This window comes from Cuculus canorus, chromosome 2 (assembly GCF_017976375.1).
Source record: "Cuculus canorus isolate bCucCan1 chromosome 2, bCucCan1.pri, whole genome shotgun sequence".
In the NCBI taxonomy this organism is placed as follows: Eukaryota; Metazoa; Chordata; class Aves; order Cuculiformes; family Cuculidae; genus Cuculus; species Cuculus canorus.
In genome coordinates, this window is record NC_071402.1 from 41,565,035 (window position 1) to 41,589,194 (window position 24,160).

The window sequence follows — 24,160 nt, forward strand, 5'->3', positions numbered from 1 at the left end:
AACAAAGCTATTAAAGGATCTGGAGCACAAGTCTGGAGTGGCTGAGGGAACTGTGTGGGTTTAGCCTGGAGAAAACTCCAGACTTGTGCTCCAGATCCTTCACCAGCTTTGTTGCTCTTCATTGGACACACTTGATGCTGCTGCTAATGTGCTTGAGAAATAGGATGGGATGGGACAGTGATTCAAAGAATGGAGTTTCCAAAGCCCCTTGCTTTCTAACACTCCTCAATGAAGTGGGAGGCTAGGTGCAGCTGGGCAAGGATACCGACATAAAAGCTCAATAAAAACTGGGTAGTTGTTATTAAGCAGGTATTCCCTTTATTAGTAGGGCTGGGTGTGTGGGGGATTAGTCCTCCAAAAACACACACACCAAGCAAGAACAACACGCGTCTCTTGTTATAGATCTATGCATATTCATTTAATCTCCTGAAAATGTATTGTTCATTCTTTTTTGAGAAATCATTAACATCTCTCCATGCCTCGTTTGCATGCGCAGTTGGTCTTTTGAGTGGTCACTAGGACCCCTGCCAGGGTTCAAAGATGAAGGCTTGAAGCCTTCCTTGTTTCGACCTTAGTGGGGGGTGCAGCCCAACCTTTGAAAACAACAATTCTTGGTTCTTTTCTGCTGGCACGGCCGAGTGGGTTCTCTGCTTCCTTATCTTAAAGAATCGCTGTTCCTTGCGCAATGAGTCCCCCCTTAGAAATATCTTTCTCAAGGCATATACCACTGTAAGATATAAAAGCTTATAAACAGTTGCTATTGATTAATACACAAGCTTAAGTATTTGCCATTTATCAACAGGGATGGGATGGGATGCGATGGGATACAATGCGGGATGCTGCTTTCTAGCTCTTCTGCTTAGTTTCTGCAGTACAAGGAACGCTTTCATATTCTGTTTACTTGTAATTCCTCTATGACAACAACATCCACCTCTCTACAACCTTCTTTCAGTTGTAGACAGTGATAAAGTCTCCCCTCAGCCTCGTCTTCTCAAGGCTAAACAATCCCAGTTCCCTTTAGCCGCTCCTCATAACACTTGTTCTCCAGCCCCTTCACCAACTTCATTGCTCTTCTCTGGATACGCTCCAGCCTCTCAGTATCCTGGAAACTCAGGACACGAGCACAGGACGGATACGAAGCGACTACTTCGCTTTACCTCACACCAACACCCGACTGCACCGCCCTGTCCCTCCCCCGTCACGTGACCCGCCCCACCCTGTCATCCGCCTCTCCTCGTCACGTGCTCCGCGCCCCCCGAGCCCCGCCCCCTGCTCCCCTCCCCGCCCGGAGCGCGCGCCCCCTGGCGGCGCCCTCCCCTCTCTGGCCGGAAGCTCGGGGCGGTGTTACCGGACGCGGTCCGGGCGACTCCCGCGCCCCCGGCGGCGCGGAGTTCCCGCCTTCTCCTTCTTCGACGCCGTCCTCGTTGTTTCCGCGCCCCCCCTCACCGCCCCCGGTTCCTCGGCTCCCGCCCCCCGCCCCCGCGCCGCCGCGGGAGCCGCCCTCGCCTGGCCGCCCCGCGGGCACCCGGCCTCCGCGGGGGCGGCGGGCGAAGAAGTAAAACCAGGCCCCGGCAGGGGCGCACGGGCCGGAGCTGGAGCCGCCACCGCCAGGGGAAGGTGAGCGGGCTCTGCCGGGCGGGTCGGGGTCCGGTCCACGCTTGGCTGTGGCAGGGGACGCGGCAGGGCCGGGTCCTTCGTGCCGGGAAAGAAACTCCATCCCCCTGGAGCCTCGTGGAGGAGGGGCCGCCGCCCTGCGGCCATGGGAGCGAGATGCCGGACGGTTTATCCCCGACATAAGAAGGATATGGAGCTGTTGGAACGGGCCCAGAGCAGGGCTACGAGGGTGATCAGAGGGCTGGAGCACCTCCCATACGAGGACAGGCTGAGAGAGTTGAGCTTGTTCAGCCTGGAGAAGAGAGGGCTCAGAGGAGACCTTATAGCGACTTTCCAGTACCTGAAGGGGCTGCGAGGAGGCTGGGGAGGGACTGTTTACAGAGGCTTGTAGTGATAGGAGCGAGACTGGCTTTGGTTTGGAAGGGGGAAGATTTAGATTAGACATTAGGAAGAAATCCTACACGATCAGAGTGGTGAGGCAGTGGCACAGGTTGCCCAGGGAAGTTGTGGCTGCCCCAACCCTGGAGGTGTTCAAGGCCAGGCTGGATGGGGCCTTGGGCAGCCTGATCAAATGGGAGGTGTCTCTGCCCATGGCAGGGGGGCTGGAACTGGATGATCTTTAAGATACCGTCCAACCCGAAACATTCTATGATTCTTGTTTCATAACAAGGACAGACCCATCCTCTGAATTCCAGGATCTCTCCAGCTGCAGATGCGATTAGCAGGATTATCAGGCCCTCCTGTTTTTCACCTATTTGTGCTGGCATTGCTAGTTCTGGTAGAAATACTCTCCTTAAGTGTCTGATGCAGTAGTAAGCAGTGTAATTCTCTTGGCAGGGGCATGTCATAGCTGTTGATTTTCAGCACCTTTCTAGTTTGAAGTTACTGGAGTGTTCTCTAGAGGTTCACTTCCAGTTTTCATACACATGCTGATATCACTCAGGGCCTGGTTTACAACAGTAGATATTGTTTTCCATAATGTTGCTTCTTCTTCTAGCATGATCAATAGGGTCTCAATTAACCCACTGTCTACTGACTACAGCTGAACACCACTGTCGTAGTTTAGTTAAGGACTTTTCTGGGTCATGTGCTAGAAGTCATCAGAAGGAATTGTGTGTTAGCCTCGTTTCTATTTTACCATCAGCACAAAGCCTTAAATCAGTGTGTGCTATCATTAGTAAAATGAGAAATTGCATCTTTTTCATCTAGAAAAAATTTATGTGAGCTGCTCTATTAAGAAGTCAGAACTTAAATTTAAAAATATATTTAGTTAGAACTGCACAACTGGAAATGTGTTAGTGATGATTGAATGGTGACAGATATCAGAAAGCCTCTGACAAGGAAAGCAGAATAGTCTGTCTTTGCTTGGATGATATCCTAATCAGAGTGACATTGCTGGTGTTTCTCAATGACTGTGCTCTATCTTGTAATTTTAACTGCTCGGTTACTGCTGCTAGGTAGTCACAGAGTAGACTGCTGTAGACTTGAAACAGGCCAAAATGATGTTTTCTGTTAGCACTGTAAGTGAACTTTGTTGGACTTTCATTAAATGTGGAACATCCTGGGCCTTTTGTGATCATTGAGACAGAATCTGTCCTCTCTTCTTCACTGCCATTGCCTTGGGCTACGTTAACAAAGTCACAGCCATTAGATCAAGGAAGTATTTATTAGCTGCCTCTTACCACTTTTGAGATCTCAAGTCCAGTTTAGAGCCCTGTGATACAAGAAAGATGCTGACAAACTGGAAGGGGTGCAGAGAGGGGCTGCCAATGTTGTTAGGTGGCTGGAGCACGTTTTGTCTGTGCAGAGACTGAGGGAGCTGTGTGTGTTTAGCCTGAAGAAGAGAGGGCTTGGAGGCAATCTTAGAGCTGCTTTGAATGAGTGATTATAGGGAGGAGGGAGTAAAAGGAGAGGAGGCCACAGGCACATATTGCGGTAAGGGGAATTCTAACAGGAGTAAGTAAAAACACGAAGGTGATGAAGCACTGGATCAGGGGTCCAGAGAAGCAATGGAATCTCCATTCACAGAGATACTGCAAACTGAACTGGATGTGCCTCTGAGCAACCTTATCTAAATCTTTAGTTATCAAGAGGTTGGCAAGTGCTGTCCAATTAATCTTTCTACTATAAATTATTCTGTGATTCCCTTCAAGATGAGGAAGCAGTGTTGTTCAGAGTAAACTTGACAGTCCCTAGGAGAAGGCAGTACTTTAGATGTTACCTCTGTGGCTGGCAGCAAAGAAGATGTCAGATTTTAATTTCTGTTGCAGTTTAGTGCAATAGATATGCAAGCAAGCTTATAAAACTGCAATGATTGCATTTAAGGTATTGCATCTAACATTACAGGCAAAAGGACATGTGATATTTTGCAAGGCTGACGTGTGTGGACAGGACTTTAAATTTACTTGATGAGGACTTTGTGTTTGGAGAAAGCCATAAACAGATAAAAACATAATAGGCAGGAGGGTATCACTTTAAGTAATCTTTAAAGCTACATAATCACCTTTTGAGTTTTGAAAAATGTTTCTGTGCCATAACCTATACTCCATATTGTTCTCTAGCTGGTAGGAGGAGCCACTGGAGAAGTCTAGGCATAAGGATCTGATAAATATTGTAGTGCTGAATGCTATTCCTAAATCCTGCTTGGTCTCACAAATTGTGTTTCTTGTATTTGCTGTGGGTGTTTGCTGCCTGACAGGTTCTGAGGTTCGGCTCTGGCAACTGGAATGAGAAAGAGCTTTCTTTTGCTCTCCCACACATTTGCTCTCTCTCATCCTTTCCCCCTAAATTACACCCCTGAACACATGTACATGAAATCAGTGAAGTGCATGTCACTAATGCTATGTGCTTGTACATTGCTGTACGTTTCAACATCTTGTGGCAAATGTGGAGTAAAACTCACCTGCTTACTTGTTTTTATTGTCATTGGAGTTCTGGTAGTATTAGCAAAACTGTCTTTTGAATTTCAGTCACTCGTTGCTTGCAAAAGCAGAGCGAGAGTAAAGGAGTGATAGACATATGTCTATCTAGCCATACAAACTCTGCAATCATACATGCTGTAAGTCACATTTTAATAAGAAAGCAAAACACAAGAACCCCAAGCTTAGATTCTGCCAGAAGTAATTGTTCTTAATCCCTTTCTCTCTACAAGCCTATATTACAGTTGCAACATGTTTTTCTTCTTGTTCCTGACTAACAGTTACTTTAAGTCTTGACCAAAACTTTTCTAGACTAGGATTATTTCCCCCCACCCCCTGCCCGGGGTATTATTTATGTTGTTCTAAAACTTCAGCTGAGACAGCCGAGTTTACAGATTATCTCATGTTTGTATGATGAAGCGAATAGCAAGTTTTCCCCTAAATCATGCAAAGCTAAGAAAAGAATGTTGCTCCAGAATTGTAGAAAGCCTGAAATATCAGCCCAAAGAGGTCTAGCCCTGAAACTTCTATTAGGAAGCTGACATTGGAGAAGAGAGATTCTTACACATAGACACAGTAAAGCCAGGGCAGTTAAAACTTTTAGAGGACTTTTTGTGAGCTTTTCTTCCTTGTCTTTCCTGCTGCCTCTGTGTTGTGCTCTGGGACGTGGTGTTTCACTGTCTGTAAACTTCCAGGTACAATTCGAGGTCTTTAGAGCAGTGTGACCTGCTCATTGGAGACCATCTTATTCCTGAGTCATCCTGTGTTTATGGTTAGTGGAAGTATTTGGTAGTTTTTTTTTTTATAGCACTGGATTTGAGGTTGTGTTGTTTTCTGTTGCAGAGCATGTGAGGAAGATTTTGAGTATACTGTGTGTTCTGTAGAACAATAAATTTGACTAATCAATACAGCTGTCTGAAAATAGAAAGTACAGTAGAAATTGGTACTGATAACACTATAACTCTTCTGGTTCTGTGTAAGTTGTACAGTTTTTAATGATATAAAATCTTAGCCTGAGAGTAAGCAATCGCACTATCTTTCTCAATCAGAATTGGAAGCATTTCCACTACACGAAAGAAAAGGGTGAAAAAAATGAAGGAAGAGTTTTGTTGTGTGAAGCATTATGTATCTAACAGGTGCTGCTGAGATGTAGGGTAAATGATATATGAATAAAATACATCAGAGGACTTCTTGTATCATTCAACAGTATAGGCAGGTCTGTGTTTTATTTTGAATATTTATTAATCTGCCTTTTTTGGTTTTTTGTTGAACAGGAGATGATAGGTGGAAATGAATCCTGTATTGCAGGATCGATGCCTGTGTCCTACTTAACCTGCCTCACTTACATTCTGGGAGAATGGACTGGTGTGGATCATATTGAAGATTATCTGAGTTATGCAGTCTACCTTTTATGGCTGCTTTTTCCACTTGTAGTAGTTTTTCTGCTTCCGGGAGTTCTTGTCATCCTCTTCTACACTTCAGTTCTCCTTCTTCATATTTATAAAAGGAAGAATGAAATAAAAGAAGCTTATTTCAATGATGTTTGGGATGGTGCAATTCAAATGTTGGCCACCCTATGGGATGGACATGGAAGAATATGGCATGGTAAGAGACATCTGACTCTCCATTAAAAAGTGTTGAAATTCTTATTCCTGGCTTTACCTTTAAGGATTATCACTACATATGTATCACTAATTGTCTGTCTGAAGTTGAGCCTGATTATTTTTACATTTTATCAGTGACTGCAAATGATGCGAAAACAAGCCATTGAGACTTCTTTAGATGTAAAGTTTTTTGTCTTATGCTTTTATTCCTTTGCTGCTACAAAATGAGATCTTTCGCCCAGTAGAATGTATGCAATGTCTTTTAACGGTTTAATTTTTTCTTTTTTTTACTTTTTGTAACTACTCCTAGGTTTCCTCATTTCAAATGGACCTGGAATGATTGCTATGCTAAAAATTAGATCAATTAACCATATTATTTCAGAGTCAATATATGAACACTGGAAGTTAAATGCCAGTTCCCCGATAGCTAGTATATCAGCATCTTAGCATAATTTAACTTAACCAGACTGCTGTTAACTAGTGTTTTACTTGTAGTGCCAAGTGGTGGTTAAAAGGAGCACTTAATGCCAGTCCACTAGCTAGCTGCTACTTCAGATTGACTTTGGAGCCCAAAACTGTTAGAGACCCCTACTTCTTGAATTTTCTTAGTCTATGTATTTTTGACAACTATTTTCGCTAGTAAAATGTCAAAACTAAGGGCTCTGTTCCCTGTCCTTCTACTATTATTCCTTTTATAAAGACAGACTTAAATGATTTAGCTTTTCTTTCTAAGGAAATTGCAAAACTCTTTTAGAACCATTCAGTCTTGATGCAGCTAAAGGAGAAAGAGATGTTTAAAGGCAATTTACATAAAGAACAAATCTTTCTTGAAAATCATCTCTATTTGTTCTCTAGTCAAAGGGAAGCAGGTTTTCCAGGCATTGATAACCAGATGGTGCAGCAGCTGTATCAGATAGGCTTTGTAAGACTAAGATGTAGCTTTCAAATCTAGGAAAGTGCATTAGATCAAAATGAACAGCTACGTGAAAGAGCTTAAAATGTTCACAATAAAAAGCTATTTAATTTTTTATAAGAAAATGATTTTTAAAGCCTTGACTTCATCCTTAGTAACTTTTTATAAAGTCTGACTTTTTATTTGTGCAGAAAAGATTCTTATCGAGTTCCTCGTCAACAGTTGTGACATTTTGCTGCCCTGCCAGCTGCTCCCATGCTCTCTACACACTCCTCTTGCAAAAGCGTGACATGTTTTGTGATTTTTTTTCTCCCATTTGATTAATCAGTATATCATAGAAAGAAATCTTCATCCTGAAATCTCACAGCATCAGAAGAAAAAAAAAAAAAAAACAACAAACCCAAACCAATCTCACAACCAGAAAGCCCCAAACCAAAACCTGTAACTGGTGTGTGATGCCTGTGACTTTATATGTATTATGCAACTACTAGATGTAGGTGTCATTCTGGTTATGGCTGGTTGGCTGGCATGGAGCACAGAGGACAGTTAGTGGTCACTTAGGATGGTACAGATGATAGGTAGGTAGATGCTAGCAATGTGTTGCGGCTCCACAGCTGTAGAAAGTAAAATAGAGGGAGAAGAGCCAAGAGTACCTTCAAAATTAAAGCAGAAATTAAAGGAATAGGAGTTGCAGACCTGATTAACTTTATAAGAAATTCTACAGTTTGGGTGTTAGTTTTTTGTTTGTTTGCTTTCTGTTTATTTTTAAAAAGACACAAACAAGAGAACCGTACTAATACCACTCAGTATTAACTGAATGTGTTCTGCGCCGATATGTTTTGATAAATTGTGTTAACTAAATGTATTCTACACTGTTAACTTAATTAGAAATGTAAGTGCAGTAAGAAACTCATGTGTGTTTATATACGTTTTAATTAAGCATATGAAGCCCGAAATAGCTTTTAGTACTTAGTGATGGAAAAATGGAACAAGTATATCTTTGAGAGAAATAACAGAGATAAGCTTCATACCCTGGAGTGAAAGAAGACACACAATGGATATTGTCCTATGAAATATTCTTAAACAGTTACTGGTGGCAAAGCTCTTTAAAAGGTAAATAATAGTTTGAAATAGTTGTGTTTCACCAATCTTGTCCAATCCTTATTTTGATTTCTCTTGAATGGTTGATTCAGAGGACTTCTGCAGCCTTGAAGACAGTGAACTGAAAACATAAGAAAAAGATATGTAATAGTTCAAGACAGTGAGACTGGGTGTTTTGTTTTCATTTTTTTGTTATTGTTGATCTCTCTAACTGTGGCTCTTTTGCTTTAAATGAAACTTTTATTTCCTGTGAAAACACCTTAGTAAATGCTGTAAGTCACCTCTTGACTTTTTAGCAGTCACTTTACTTTTACTAGTTTTCAATACCTAATGGTTTGAGCTTGCCAACTTGATGTAAGTTAGTTTCTTTGGGATGGCATTGTATCAGACTTTGACTTCTGTTATACCTTTAACTCCTAACAGGTTATGAGCTTCATGGTTCCGAAAACCTTCCTGAAGGACCCGGGCTTATTGTGTTTTATCATGGAGCTACACCTGCTGACTATATCTATTTTGTGTCTAGACTCATTATACAAAGGAAGAGATACTGCCACGTAGTAGCTGACCATTTTGTCTTCAGGTTACCAGGTAACGTACTTACTTCATTATAAACAATCAGTTCGAGAACTTTTTTCTTTTTTACAGTGCAGTTTCTAAAAATTGTGCCACAGAACACAGCTCTCAGAACAGACATTCAGACAAATGTAGTGAAAGTATTGAAGTACAGCTGTCTGTATTGTGTTCATTATAAGCAAGGCCAGTGAGACTGACCCGTGCAGGGATGGGTCATACTCCTGTCTGGACAACACCTTCTGACAGTTCTAGGGTGTTGAGAAACAAAGAGGAGGAAGCCATATAAGAAACAGTTGTCTTTGTATTAAATCGGTAGCAAAGACTTCAGTAAGATGCGCCTTTTTTATTAATATAAGCAAAATGACTGGTATAACCCGATTAAGAAATAAAATAGTTGGAAGCAATGCTCTTAAAATTGACAGTATTAGTCTGGAGAGACAGTGTGTTTTTGTATCCCACCCACTTGAGTATGGTGGGCTGTGGAACCTGTTCTCAAGCTGACTGTTCCAAGTAGAATCTTTATTTGGAGGAAAGCTGTAGAAGTGTTCTGCAGGTTTGTGTGTAGCATGAAGTAAAGTGTGAAGAAAATGAGAAATATGTTTAGGGCACAGTTTTGGCTGGACAGCCTAGTGAAAAACACTGCTGATTGGTGAAATTAATTATGAGACTGGTTTGGTTTCTGTGTGTGTGAAATACAGTAGTACCCAGTTCTTTTCCCAAGGTCTGTTTGTGACCAAAATCCTCATAATTAATTTTGTGAATTTACAGGAGCATTCTGTAGTCCGCTGATGCTTTTAGTGGAAACAACTCATGTTAGAAAACTGTCCTGTTGCCAGTGCATCTTTATTTCAGCCATGATCTCTGAAAACTGAACTTCTCCGTACTAGAACAGCGTAGCTTTGCCTCTACAACTGCTTTTGTCCATGGGCTAGGATTTGTCAGTTGATTATTTCTGCATACTTAGATTTTTGCATACAGCTGACTATTGTAATCTATTTTCTAATTTAGATTTGGCTCCATATTATATTTATTACTACTTATGCACAGTTGTTTATCAAATGGGAGATATTTTGCTTTTCTCCATTACTGCTTTAAAATTAGTTTCCAAGTGTAAGTGTACTTATGAGCTCGCCAAAATATTGTTTAATAGCGTTGCAGAGACATCTGTCTGAATGGCAGGTCTCAAAGAAGTGGGTTCAGCAGTACAGCATGTAGCTAACAGTTTATACAGGCATTCCTCAGGGACTGATATTGGAATCAGTGCTGCTTAATGTTTCTATTGCACACCTGGATGATGGTTTGGAGTGTTCTCGCAGGAAGTTCACTGATGATACCAAACTTGGGGAGCAGTCAATGCACTGGGGATTAGAGCTGGTATTCAGAATGTCATCACAGAAATGAACTGGCAGAAACGTCACCAAGTTCAGCAACAGCAAATGTGAAGTTGTTCATCTGGGATGGAGTAGTCCCAGGCGACACTACCCTCAGTAAAAGGTGGCTTTGCAGAAAAGGACTTTGGCATTCTAGTGGACAGTGAGTTAAACGTGAGTCAGCAATGTGACCTTGCAGCAAAGATGAACTGCGCACTGAGCTTTTTTTATTAGCATGAGTGTAGCCAGCAGGCTGAGTGAAGAGGTTTTATCCCTTGGCTTGGCACCTGTGCAGCACATCTTGTAATATGGTGTCCAATTTTGGACTCCCCAGTAGAAGACAACCATTGACACACTAGAGCATGTTGTGGGGCTGGAGCACATGATTTACAAGGAGGAGCCGAGACAACTGAATTTTTGATCTGTACTAGATAAGGGCGGGGGAAGATACTGTTGCTGTCTTCAGTGACCTAACGGGAAGGTACAGAGAAGAGGGAGTCAGACTTAACTCTTCTTAATGGTGCACAATGATAGAATGAGAAACAACAGGGACAAGTTGCAACATAGGAAATTTTTAGTAGATGTGTGGAAAGGTATTTTAACGTGAAGGCCGTCAGACACCTGAAAAGATTGCCTAGGCAAGTTGGGGAATTTCCATCCCTGGAGACTTTCAAAACTCCACTGGGTGAGGCCCTGAGCAGTCTGATCCTGTTGAACCCGCTTTGAGTAGGAGGTTGGATTAGATGACCTTCAGAGGTCCTTTCCAACCTACATAATTCCCTGGTTCTGTGAATGAATTAAAATTACTCAGGGAAGACAAGCCCAAAGAACCCAGATAATGTTTTGGATTGTGTTTCAAAATCTGCACAGTAATCTGTGACTGATAACACAAGTAGATGCCAATTCTCTTGTGAATCAAACTAGAAAGGCTGCTGTGATTTTTATCATAGCACTAAGACTGCTTGATCTTGATTAAGTCTTCAGATTAAATTGGATGCCTTTTCAGATGATGTTTTAGTTAACCAAAAGTTATGAGGCTCAATGCAGGAGAAGTGGGTGGAGGGTTGAGGATGTGGGTTTAGGGAATCTGTAGGCTGCTAGACACACTTGGCTTAGATGATTTAATTATCCTTCAGTTTTTGTGATTATTTAATCTACTATGAATAGCTGTGAGGAATAGCTTGTACCATGAATCTGAATCTAGTTCATGCCAGCATGCAACTGCCAGTGCACAGTCTCATTGCATCCTCTGCGTTGGGCACTGCTGTCCTGAATTAACCAATGTTTGTTTGTAAAATGTTGCTGTGCTTTCTGAGGAATGCATGAGTTTGCAAGGAATCAAACGTGCTGCTCCCTACTGCTTAGTCTTGAAAGGTGCAGCTTTATAACTTAGGGAATCTGACCTAGTAGGAGATCTATAGATATCTGGAGATTTATGTTGAACATGTCTTCTGCATATATGCAAAAGAAAATAATTTAATTTTCTCAATTTGTACTGTACCAATACTGTGTATGCTTCTGTTGCGTGTGTTTGGGGGCAGAAGGATATGAAACATGGTCCTGTGGCTTCTTTTTTTACTTTTTCTGGAGACAGAAAAAAAATTGCTCGAGTGGTTTTCTTTTAGATTTTTAGCTGTGTAATGCTCAGGAATACATAGATTACTCTAAGGTTAAGAGAAAATCTTCCCAAAGAGTGCAGTGAGGACTGAGATTTCACTTGTGTTCTTATCCATCACTCTCTCTTATGGTATGGGTCATGTTTGCTTCCTAGGGTCATCTGGGAGCCCTGTTTAAAAGGCTGGCTGCTATTGTAAGGCACAGAGTACCCCCGGCTGTCCCTTCAGGGCCACTCCACTAGTTCATGTCTCTCTGCTGCTCTAACAGAACCAGGTTCTTCCTCTTCACTGCTGGAGCAAAGATATTAATAGCAATGTGTGATCTGCTGGCTAGGCTATGAGATACAGCTCAGAATATAAGATTTATGCTAAAAGACAAGGGGGGAAATATAGCTGAGAAACTTTGCGAAGACTGGAAACCCTATTCCACCACTGTTTTGTATAACAAATCTTTGCTTGTATTCTGTCTGTATTCTGTTCTTTTCTTTTCCTGACCTGTGAATTGAGTAGACTTGTGGTATTCTTCTCTCAACCTCTGACACTCTCCTCCAGCATGGCCAGTGCAGAAAAGAAAACTATCTTCACAGTTTCTGCTTCCTTGGAGTCTCTTTACCTCCTAAGCTCAATCTTTCTCATTACTGTTTTGTTTCTCTCCTGAATTCACTGACAGAAGGGTCTTAGAGACAGGCAGCTTTGCATTGCCGGGTACATTCCAGAGAGCTTTAAGTAGTTTGGGAATGTAAATCGTTGTAAAAACCAGCAATTTAAGATCCTACAAACAAAGTCTCTGAGAGAAAATTAATTACTTTGGGAAAATTATTTCAGATTCCTCTGTGCAAATGCTGTTAGGTAAACACTGCTAGCGTCACCTCCAGCATATGAGGCAAACAGCAGAATGAGACAAGTGTAACATGGAGGATACACCACAGTGTAACGGAGCTTATGTTGTGTTGTTATGTTTATGGACAGATCCCAGTTGTGTTTAGATAAAAATCGGGAGTAATTATACTCATACCACCTACAAACACTGGTTAGAGATCAGAGTTTAGTTAAGAATAAACTAATGATATGCTGCCTCGTGTTCTTCTTCCCAAGCCCATAGTTTACGCTGTCTGTAAGAGAAGAACAATCTGTCTTCTTAATGATGTTTAGACTCTTCATGCAAATGTGTGATCACATTAACAACTACTCATTTGTTAAACTGAGGTTAAAATATGAAGATCTGATATTGAGATCAGTTCTGTGTCCTTGTCTATGGCTGATAAAGGTGTTTGCCTCAATGAGGAAACCTTAAAAAAAGAGAAGTAATCTTTTCCATATTGCTCAGTCATCTGAAGTTCCCATTTTGGTAAGCAGTAGTCATAAATACTATATAAATTTATAATCGATTGAACCGAGTGAATGTGACTGATTTCTTGCAAACAGAGGTTTATGCTAATTATGTTCTTTCACATTAGACTAGTTGTCGAAATTGATCAGGTATGTACCCATTTGATGCTTGTAAGCGTATTTTTTATATTGTTCTGTTTCTTGAGGAGTAGTGTCAGTATTACATTTCAGATTCAAGATGATATGAGGAGTTTATATAAATCCACAGTTAAAAACTTCAGCATGTAAAAAATCTCAATTTAAGATGAATATGCCCAATCCAGGCTTGCCACATGCCTCTGTGTGAAACGCCATCCAGGTACATACAAACTGAACCAGGGAGTCAACTCCTGCAGTGATCCGTAACACAGAGAACACTGCATTTTGTTTGTCATTCTCCTTCTTGTGCACAGACTGTTCTTTGTTTGCCAAAATTGACAAAAGAAGAAAACGGAACAATTTACTGGTATTTTCTCTTGTTGCACTTTATTAGGACTGTGCTGCTTTTGAAAAGTACAGCTTGGGCAAGGAGTCAGTGTCCTGGAGCTGTCTTAACATCTCCTTTGAAACACATGAAAGATGGCACAGAGTACTTGCTGGTTTTTTCCAGTTTGATCTTAATTTTGTGATAGCACCTGGCTTTAATGTGACAAAAAGCCACTGAAAACCCTGAATCTTCAACTTTTTACATCAAAATTTATAAGCAGGACTTAATGCTTCAGTTGCTTTTGAAGCATCATTGGTTTGGTGTTATAGGTTATTAGACAAGTAAAGTTTTAGCCATTGTATTCTGTGCTGGGAATCTGCACTCAATAATAGTACGAATTAACACTTCCTGAATTAATATTATCTTACCCTGCAGGTTTTAAATTATTACTTGATGTACATGGAGTTTTGCATGGACCAAAAGAAGAATGTGTCAAGGCTCTGAAGAAGGGCTGTCTTCTAGCCATTTCCCCAGGTGGAGTTCGGGAAGCACTCTTTAGTGATGAAATGTATACTATTATCTGGGGTGATCGGAGGGGCTTTGCTCAGGTGGCCATTGATGCAGAAGTGGTAAGTATGATGGTTTACAGAAGAAAAGCAAAGAAAGCTAGCTTATTGATACTTACTTCCAGGGAAAGCTGTTTTGATTATCATGTATTTGATGTTACATTGCTGAGGGTCATGTGTATGGTCTACTTGCTGTCATAACTACATTCCAAGACACTGTTGCTTTTGATAAGAAAGCTTTGGAGTTGGCTAAGAGTAGTATGGTCAGAAAATCTGGAGTTTAAAAGAGTAAGAGATGAAATCCAGGACAGTTTCTACCTTAAAAACTTGGGCCATTTTACACGTATGTGGTCAGGATTTGATGACTCAAACTAGAAAGGTTGGGAAGTAACCATACGTGAACATTCTTGTTGCCCTGTTGCTGAAGTATACTGTGACCCACAGCACACAGGTAGATTCACTGGCCGTGTGTTATATTGGCATTCTGTGGTAGCAAGAGATATCTAGGGCATACAGCAGTAGCAGGAGGTACTTGTTCACTACTGTGAACTGTCCCTGCGTATACCTGATTTGAAAGTAAGTCTTACACCAAGAGTTTTATATTTAGGTAGTGTCAAAGAGAGACTAGTTAAATCTTGGGATTTTTTACAGAGATAGAATACTTTTAAGACCCAATTCTATGTATATGTCACTTTTTTTCAGGAGGAACATAACACCATTTAAACAGGATATTTTCAACGGATCTAGATTTTACTAATGTATTGTAAGAGCGTATGAAAGGCCATACTTGGGACTCAACTATGGTTGAACTAGTTGCATTTATTCTAGTGAATGTGTGTTTGCTTCCCGTTATGTACTCACAAAGACCTCGCAGCTTCACCCTGCACCCTCCCCCTGCCTAAGAGATGCAGTAAAATAGGAATTGCATAAGAGGCAGGCTGAAAATGGGGAAAATACCTTTTATTTAGATTAAAGATGAAATTTGAGTCACTTTCAATTGTAAGCATAACTCCTTATGGGAAGAAAAACGTGTCTGAAACACTAGAAAAACGTGTCTAAAACTGGGACTTTCAACTTCTTAAAGTTGCCTCATTGCAGAAGGTTTTTTTCCAGATTCTTTTTCACATAAACCAACTTGAAGCATACAAAAATCTCTACCTCTGTGTCAGAAGTAAGATGCTCCAATAAAATGCTTATAAATAAAGAAATTTGTTATCATTGAGTTTAGGCAACTGCAGTTATTTTTTTTTTTTATTCTGTATAGTTAATTGGATTATTTACAGACTTCCTTCCCCTGGCCCCCCAAACCAACTTGATATGTGTCTGAAAAGTTTCATTTACTAGCTCATCTACATGCTTTTTTAAAAAGGTTTGAAAGAATCTGAATATTTGAAAATCCCATAAAGAGTTCTGTATTTCTGATAGTGCTATGTACAGTGAGTACATACTGTAAAACGATTTTAAAAATTTCGTGTGGTACTTGACTCTATCCCAGTTCTTGTAAATCTTGCCAGCTGTTTGCAAGTTCAAAAACACAGTAATAAAAATTTGAAATATTGACATCGTTCTAAATATTCAACAACAGAAATAAATCATAGATATGTATTGAATGTGACACATCAAGTGTGAAGCATTACAATCAATGTAGTAGAGATTCATCAGACAAGTTTAAGGTCCCAATCCTGTGAATTCTTCCTTCTGAGCATAACTACAAATTAGGGAAGAGGTTTGACTACTTCAGTCACAAATGTGCAAACCCTGCTACATGGGGGGAGGCGTAAATGTGCTGTAGTTTCTGAAATGCTGCTCTGCTTTGAGAAAATGTATTTGCTGAAACCATGACTTACTGAAATCTCATGGTATTCTCCAGCCTGGAACCTTATGGCAGAAAGTGGCAGAAGTTACACATCCTTGTTTTGCTCTTAATAATGTCCTTTACTGACAAACACTTTCGAAATGAATCTGCTTGTTGGGTTTAAGTCAGGTAGAAGTTTTTTAGATAGTACTGTCTTCATTCAATTCTTAATTATTTTTTTTCCCTCCTAGCCCATCATTCCTATGTTTACACAAAATGTTCGAGAAGGCGTTAGGACATTAGGAGGAATAAGTAAGACATTTTCTATTTTATTTGTAGTTCATTTTTCCATATGTGTTTAGCCTGTCTCTGTAGAAGTAATCCCCATATAAATTTGAGATTTTATGCAGCCTTTTTTTTGGAGGTTTACTCTCCAGTGGAGTTCAGAGATGTTATTAGGTTTTAATATCGGGATTAGTTGTGGTATTGGCTCATCAAAGTTGTTCTTCACATTGCAATGTGCAGAAGCAGTAGAAGAAAGGAAAAAGGAGCCATAAAAAGACAAATAGTTTGAGTACTGTTTTTCTCTGCTTATTCTGCTAGGCTAACTCTAGGTTTTCTGCTGTCTATTAAGAAGTAAGGCAAAAGTAGCGTTTGCAATTGACACATATTTTTTTAAAATCTTCTCCTAAAGCTCTGTGCTTACATCTCTACCTGTACTTAAAATTGGAATGGTTTGAAACATTTTTATTCTGTAGTTAATTTACTGTTCAGCACTAAACATGTAGTCCCTTGTGTAACCTTGCATTTGCCTCGACTCTTTGGGACTTCTAGCTGGCATGCAAATAGATGGGTATATGTCTGAAGGGTCCACCTGTAGGATGATTAGATGCCCACATCTCTGCTGATCTGCTAGCATTAACCGTCTATTTCTTATATTCTCAAACTTACTGTTTAGTAGAAAGGGCATAAGCAGTCTCTTCCATGCCACGTGTTCTGCCTCAAGTATGTCATCATCATCTTCATCAGAGGACTGCAGGGCAAAGAAGTTGTTTCCCTGTCCCTCTAATTAAAAGCTATATTTTGCATGGAGAAAGCCAAGGCATTGGATGCAGACATGCAGAATAATTCACACATTTGTCAGGTTTTGGAAAAATAAACAGCAGTTAATTGTTGCTTTGTTCAGGAGAATTTCCCCAAACAAGCAACATCTAGCCTGTGTGCCCTTCAGGAAGATAAGTCTGTTTCTGGCCCTCTAGACCTCAGCAAGACTGAATGGAACAGTCTTCCAATACTAGTTTCTTATGCTAACCTGTAAAATTAGCTGAACTGTAACGTGTATTGTGTAGCATTCCCTTCTGTTCCAGAGAGGCAGCTATTGGGTTTTTCTTCTTCCTTGTCTTTGCAGCTACTCTTTGGAGGAGGCATTTCACACCAAGTTAGGATGGAACAAGTCTGAAGTTAGCATTAAAGCAGCTTTTAGGAAATGAAATTCAAGGGTAGAATAGCACTTGAGATGACATATTGTTTGAGAATCTGGGTCAGGGGCTGGATTACTAGCCAAGCCAGTTTCAGTTTTAAGACCTATTAGGAAGAAAACTTTATGAAATCACTTGTTTCTCTCTCTGTTTTTTTGTTTGTTTGTTTTTCTCTTCCACACTCCCTTCTGCTTTCCCCCTTCCCCCTAATTTTTTTCACATTAGAAATATTTAGGTCACTATATGAACGTTTTAGATTGCCACTAGTTCCCTTGTACGGTGGGTTTCCAGTCAAGTTTCGTACATTTATCGGAAAACCCATTCCATATGAACCAAATATAACTGCTGAGGAACTAACTGTGAAGGTAAGATAGATATGCATGTGTGTGTGTGTATATATGTTTAAAATATTGACTGTTCTGATAGAAAACACTGGAATGTTCTTGACAAGTGATTTCTGCTTTTGAGCTAGTTATAGAAGTTGGTGGAATCACGGTGAGCCTTGGACTTTAACTCTGAATGGCCTTCTTAAATGCTGTCTTTTTATTACTACGGCTTACAGATGTTCTGGGTTTTTAAAGTCAATAGTGCGCTCTATATTTGCTTCGAGAAACAACTTATTTTAGTGACTGAAGAAGCTCAGTCAGATAACATTATTGCTCTGGGTTAATAAAGGCCAACATTTCTCCTGGTTTTGTCTGGGATAGAGTTACTTTTGTTCCTAATACCTGGTATAGTGCTACATTTTGGATTTAGTATGAGAATAATGTTGATGGCACGCTAATGTTCTTAGTTGTTGCTAAGTGATGTTTATATGAAGTCAAGGACTTTTCAGATTCCTATGCTCTGCCAGGGGGGAGGTGCACAAGAAGCTGGGAGGGCATATAGGCAGGACAGATGACCCAAGCTGGCCAAAGGAATATTCTCTACCATCTAACATCATGGTCAGTATAGAAGGCTGAGGGAAGGAGAAGGTATGGATGGATGTTTGGAGTTACAGCGTTTGTCTTCCGAAGTAACCATTATGTGGAATGGAGCCCTGCTTTACTGGAGATGGCTGAACGCCTGCCTGCTGGTGGGAAGTAGTGAATGAATTGCTTGCCTGAGTAGCGTTTGCTTTACCTATTAAACTGTCTTCATCTCAGCCATGAGTTTTCTGACTTTTACTCTTCCAATTCTCTCACCCATCTCATCATGGTGGAGTGAGTGTGCGGCTGTGTGGTGCTTAGTTGCCAGCTGGAGTTAAACCACGACAGCTCTTCACCCAAAGAAAGTGTTCTTGTTCTCAGTCTTATCAGAAAGACGCTAATGAAGCTTTTCAAATATAACAAATCAGTGCTCACAAACTAGAAATTCCACACATTAAAAAAAGTAAGGTAAATAATTTCCCTGCTTTGTACAGTGTATTTCCATTTCTATTTCCTCCAACAAATTGACTTTTGAGTATTTCTTTAGTTCAGATTTAGATAGTTTTTTAGAAAGGATTACCAGGTCCTCATATTCCTTCAGTTTATTAATAGACTTCCCAGTACAGAGACATGAAACAGTTAAGGGATGGAGCAGCCACATGGAGGGGGCAGAAAGAGACATTTTTGAAAGCTTCATGGATGATCATTTTCATCATCCTGAAAGCTTTACTGGAGAGAGAGAGAGATTTTTTTTTTTGAACATGGAGGTTTCTTTTCAGTGGGCTTTCCTCATCTGTCTAATCTATGATTAGATCTCTGCAAAATGACAACTGAATATGTTTATCTGCATTATCTTATCACTTGGTTATGGAAAACTGATTAGGGGTTCTGTCTGACAGGACTTCAGAACTCTTGGCTTTCAGGAGATAATGTGTGTTTAAATGAAATTCAGACGTGGTTTGGCATCTTACAGTTATGCCAGTCCTAACTTGCTTCTGATTTAAGTGCAAGTTCTGCTAGGTAAGGCCCCTAGAATCCTTGTTAGTTAAAGGGATTTTAAAGTTGTATCTCATGTTTCAGGCTATGCCATGGTATGTGTTTTCATATTATATATAGAAAAAGTTAGGCTCAGATTTGTTGCCGAGTAGAAATTTTAGATCTGTAGAGACATTTAGGACAAAACCCACAAAGAGAGGTGGGCAGGAATCTTCTTCCAGGACTTAGCGGTTGATCACGTACTTCATATAAACAGTGGGAGCTTGTACTAGGAATCGGTTTTCCCCTTGCTGACCACTCGTTTACAAAAGCAAAATGTTCTGTGTTCTGTTTTAGACCTAAGAAATTCAGTTGTCTGTACTTCTCTAGGCAGAATAGGAAAGTTGCACATGTCCTCACCATAGCTTTTGTGTATTGTCATGGTTTTGAATGTTCCCCGTAGAGCTTTTATTTAGTAAAAATGGCTGCTATTAAATCCTTGGCCTGCTACATTTTTGGGTGAAAGGGAATGCTGCTGTCTTATGCAGTATTTTAGGTGTGGTCTGTGTGCTTTAAAGGACCAGCTCCTTTAGGGGGCTTGGGTGCAGGAATACTTACTTTGTATGTGCCAGATGTGCTGAGAGATGATTGATTCCACTGCTGCTTCTGAGCATGTGTAGAATCAAAGTTCTTGCTTAGTGTGAAGTGTGTTACTGATGGAAAGGCAGGAGTTTCTGAGCTAGTGCAGCATGCTGTCACTGGCATGCTTTGTACATCTAAGTCTCTTCATTAATTTACTCCATCATCATCCTACTATTGAGTATCACTAATAGAGCTTGTGAGCAGAACAATAAAAGATACTAATTTTGGTCCATTTCTTGACAGTGATCCCACAAATACACCCTGTGATCTTTAAATATGGAAGAGCAGTATTTTGAACTTGAAGTAGTTCTGTGACATTTGAGAGGGTGAAAAAGCCTAGAGACTGTGTTAATGTATGAACAATGTAAAGGTGACTTAATTTGATTAAAACCTTTTCTCTTTCCTTACAGGCAAAAGCAGCACTCCAGGATCTAATAGAAAAACATCAGAAAATACCAGGAAATATATTTAGGGCTTTAATGGAACGATTTCAAACACATCAAAAAGATGATTAAGTCTTCCAAGTAAACTACTATTTAGTTACAATATTCTTAAAGCCGTATTTGTAACTTATTTGTTCTTCTAATACTAGGTTTTAAATACTGTCCTAATGATACTGCTGTATAGTTTAAGATATAAGACATTTTCCCTTCCCCCTGTCCAGTATCAAGCTCAGGAACCAAAACTTCAAATCATTCATAGAGGTGCAAAGCTTAGGTTTTGATAAATACATTCCTACCTTGAAAGTAGTTTCTTTCTTTCCTCAAAAACGGTACTGCAAATCTTTATGTACATGGTCTTGTCTTGTTTTTTCATTTGTTCTCCCTCCCTGCCCCAGTTCCTCTCTAACCTGAATATTAGACCTGCTGTAGAGCTAGAGTCTTACTGTCTTGATCATCATCACTGTAATTAGGTTTTGCAGGCTTGATTAATACTGTAGAGCATTTATGAAAATTTTCTTGTGCAGGTGGAAAACAGCCTTCTGCAGCCCGCAGAACATCTAGCTATGCCTACAAAACCTATGTTGGAAAGTATTTAGTTTTACTGCAGTAAGCTCAGAAAGAGTTTGCAGAAAATAGATTAGAAAAATGAAGTGAACCAAGAAATTTTGTTGAAGAAACCACTGCTCCAGTGCAGTGAATGAGAACCCTACAGCACAGGTGCTGTTGCAAGCCAAGCTGTATTGAATATCTGAATATCTGCTGTTGTGTAGAGAGCTGTCCCACATACTTCTCAGTGAATCTGCAAATTCTCCTTTGAAAGAAAGAGCCAAGCATTTAAAGTTTTAAGAAGGAGAAATGAGGGTACTGTTTAGTAACGTGAGCTCATAAAACTTTGTTTTGAAGGAAAGGAGAAAAACTAGTAAAACACTACTTTTAAAAGCAGAGAAAGACAGGAAAGTAGTTTAAAAAAAACAGGATAGACATTCTAAAATACCCTTTAAACTTAGCATATGTGTAAACTGTTAAACATCTATATTCTTCAAACACAGATATTTATGTAAGTTATTAAATCAGGGTTGATAGGGAAATCCCATATACTTTCCTTAAGTGAAAATGAACGAACAGTAAGGAGTTGCAGGACTGGGCTTTTGTGCACTTACGATAAATTATATTATTATATTTTTTCTGAACTAAAGTCTATGGTTTATTGTCCAAATAGGAAATATCTGACATATTTCTTCCAATTTCTAGCATATTTAAGCTACATTTTTTAAGTTAACATCTGGGAACTCTTTAGTTTTGGGATGAGGACAAATTCCTTAAGGAAAGACAAAAGACATGGTCTCTTTTCAGTATTGTTGAGGTGTGACCTTTTCTTAAAAAATCAGCTTTTGAAAGAGCAGTTGTATTCAATTTAAGCACATGCTTTGCTTTATACTCTTTTAAATGTATAAATTAGTGAGATTACATAAGTGCACATGGATGATGCCCTATGTTAGAAAAATATCACTTTATGGGAAAGAGTCTAGCAATTATGGTTTGCAAAAGCTTACTTATTTTTGATGTTCTTTTATATGAAAAGCATTTTAAGTGGCATTGAATTAAATTTTTTTAAATGTGGGGAAGAATTGTGTTGCATACAAGCAAATGCCCATTCTGAAGTTTTTTAAAATTACTTGGGTTTTATTTGAAGGCAAGATTGTATTCTTTTTCATTTATTGGAATGATTTTTAAAAATATTATGTTAACACACAATGTCTTTATAAGTGATAATACCAAATTCCTACATTGGAGTATGACTTAAGTATGATTTTTTTGGTTTTGTTGTCCGTCTTGAAAACGTACATCGGTCAATATTGTGAAATTCTCTAAGGCACCTGAACATATTTCTTGTTGAGATTGCATATCTGTAAAAGAGTCCAGAGTCCTGATGGAATTGAATGATGTGGTTGTCAAGCCAATCTCCATGATATTTGAAAAGTCATGGAAGTCAGAAGTCCCTGGTGACTGGAAGAAAGGCAACATTGTGCCTATTTTTAAAAAGGGTAGAAAAGATGACCCTGGGAACTGCTGAGCTGTCAGCCTCACCTCTGTGCCTGGGAAGATCATGGAACAGATCCTCCTAGCAGCTATGCTAAAGCACATGGAGGACAGGGAGGTGATTAATGGCAGCCAGCATGGCGTCACCGGGGGCAAGTCTTGTATGACCAGCTTGGTGGCTTTCTATGACAGGGTAACCACAGCAGTGGATACAGGAAAACCAAGGGATGTAATCTGTCAGGACTTCTGTGAAGACATTGACACGATCTCCCACAACATTCTTCTCTTTAAATTGGGTTTCATGGGTGAATTGTTTGGTGGATAAGAAATTGGATGGATCATCATATTCAGAGAGTAGCCGTCAACAGCTTGATGTGCAGATGGAGATCTGTGACAAGTGGTGTCCCTCAGGGGTCTGTACTGGGACCACTGGTGTTTAATATCTTCATCAATGATATTGACAGTGACATTGAGTGCACGCTCAGCAAGTTTCCCAATGACACCGAGCTGAGTCATGCAGTTGTCACACCAGAAGGACAGGATGTCATCCAGAGGGACCTGGACAGGCAGGAGAAGTGGGACTGTGAGAACCTCATGAGGCATAACAAGGCCAAGTGCAAGATCCAACACCTGGGCCATGACAATCCCTGATTTCAATACAGGATGGGGGATGATATGATTGAGAGTAGCTCTGCAGAGAAGGACTTGAGGGTGCTGATTGATGAGAAGCTCGACATGAGCCGGCAATGTGCGCTCGCAGCACAGGAGGCCAACCATATCCTGGGCTGCATCAAAAGAAGCGTGGCCAGCAGGTCGAGGGACATGTTTCTGCCCCTCTATTCCTCTCTTGTGAGACCTTATCTGGAGCATTGTGTCCAGTTCTGGAATCCTCAGTATAAGAAGGATATGGAGCTGTTGGAATGGGTCCAGAGAGGGCTACAAAGATGATCAGAGGGCTTCAGCACTTTCCCTGCGAGGACAGGCGGAGAGAGTTGGTGCTGTTTGACCTGGAGAAGAGAAGGCTCAGACCTTGTAAGTGATCTTCCAGTACCTGAAGTGGGCTACAAGAAAGCTGGGGAGGGACTTTTTACGAAGGCTTGTAGTGATAGTACGAGGCGGGGTGGCTATAAATTGGAGAGGGGCGGATTTAGACTAGACGTTAGGAAGAAATTCTTCACTCTGAGGGTGATGAGCCACTGGCACAGATTCCCTAGGGAAGTTGTGGTGCCCTCTCTGTAGAAGTGTTCAGGACCAGGTTGGGTGGAGCCTTGAGCAGCCTTATCTAGTGGGAGGCATCCCTGCCTATGGCAGAGGGGGTTGGAACCCGGTGTTTTTTAAGGTCCCTTCCAACCCAAACCATTCTATGATTTTATGAAAACTCAGTCTAAAAGGTTCTATTATACATGAACAGACCCTTGTGATCTGGGATTTTGTAAAATTTATTTTACTAAATATGTAAGCTGTTTGATGTGGTTTTGTCCCTTTAAGTATTGAAAGATGAATATAAAAAATGAAGGGCAGTCTTGGTACTCCTAAAGTGTTTGTATTTGTATAGGCTTTTCATATTTATTTCTATATATAAATAATGTATAGAAGAAACCTTTCGAATAAAATTGAGAACTGGAACATGCTTCTGAAGTTTTGTGTTGTATTTAAACTAAATGAAATTTTACATGCCCTGCCCTGCTGAACCTTCAGTTGTTTCGAGCATCACATAATACCCTTGAGAACCTCTTATTGCCTAGTGTATGAATAAGGGATGGAAGGATCAAAGCCCCAGAAGGAGTGAAAAATAATTCAGACAACAGT

The 24,160-nt window shown here is 40.3% G+C and overlaps 1 protein-coding gene across 2 annotated transcripts; it reads left to right on the plus strand.

The window, feature by feature from the left end:
* Window positions 1-1,318: 1,318 nt before the first annotated feature.
* Window positions 1,319-21,373, plus strand: LOC104067669 (transmembrane protein 68). Of its 2 annotated transcripts, XM_054057526.1 has the most exons (7): window positions 1,319-1,617; window positions 5,807-6,137; window positions 8,574-8,738; window positions 13,940-14,133; window positions 16,117-16,177; window positions 17,569-17,708; window positions 20,279-21,373. In XM_054057526.1, exons 2-7 carry the CDS (start codon window positions 5,810-5,812, stop codon window positions 20,381-20,383), a joined length of 993 nt encoding a protein of 330 aa, XP_053913501.1. In that variant the 5' UTR covers window positions 1,319-1,617; window positions 5,807-5,809; the 3' UTR covers window positions 20,384-21,373. The 2 variants fall into 2 exon arrangements, with proteins under 2 accessions (XP_053913501.1, XP_053913502.1); XM_054057527.1 differs by lacking the exon at window positions 17,569-17,708.
* Window positions 21,374-24,160: the final 2,787 nt, after the last annotated feature.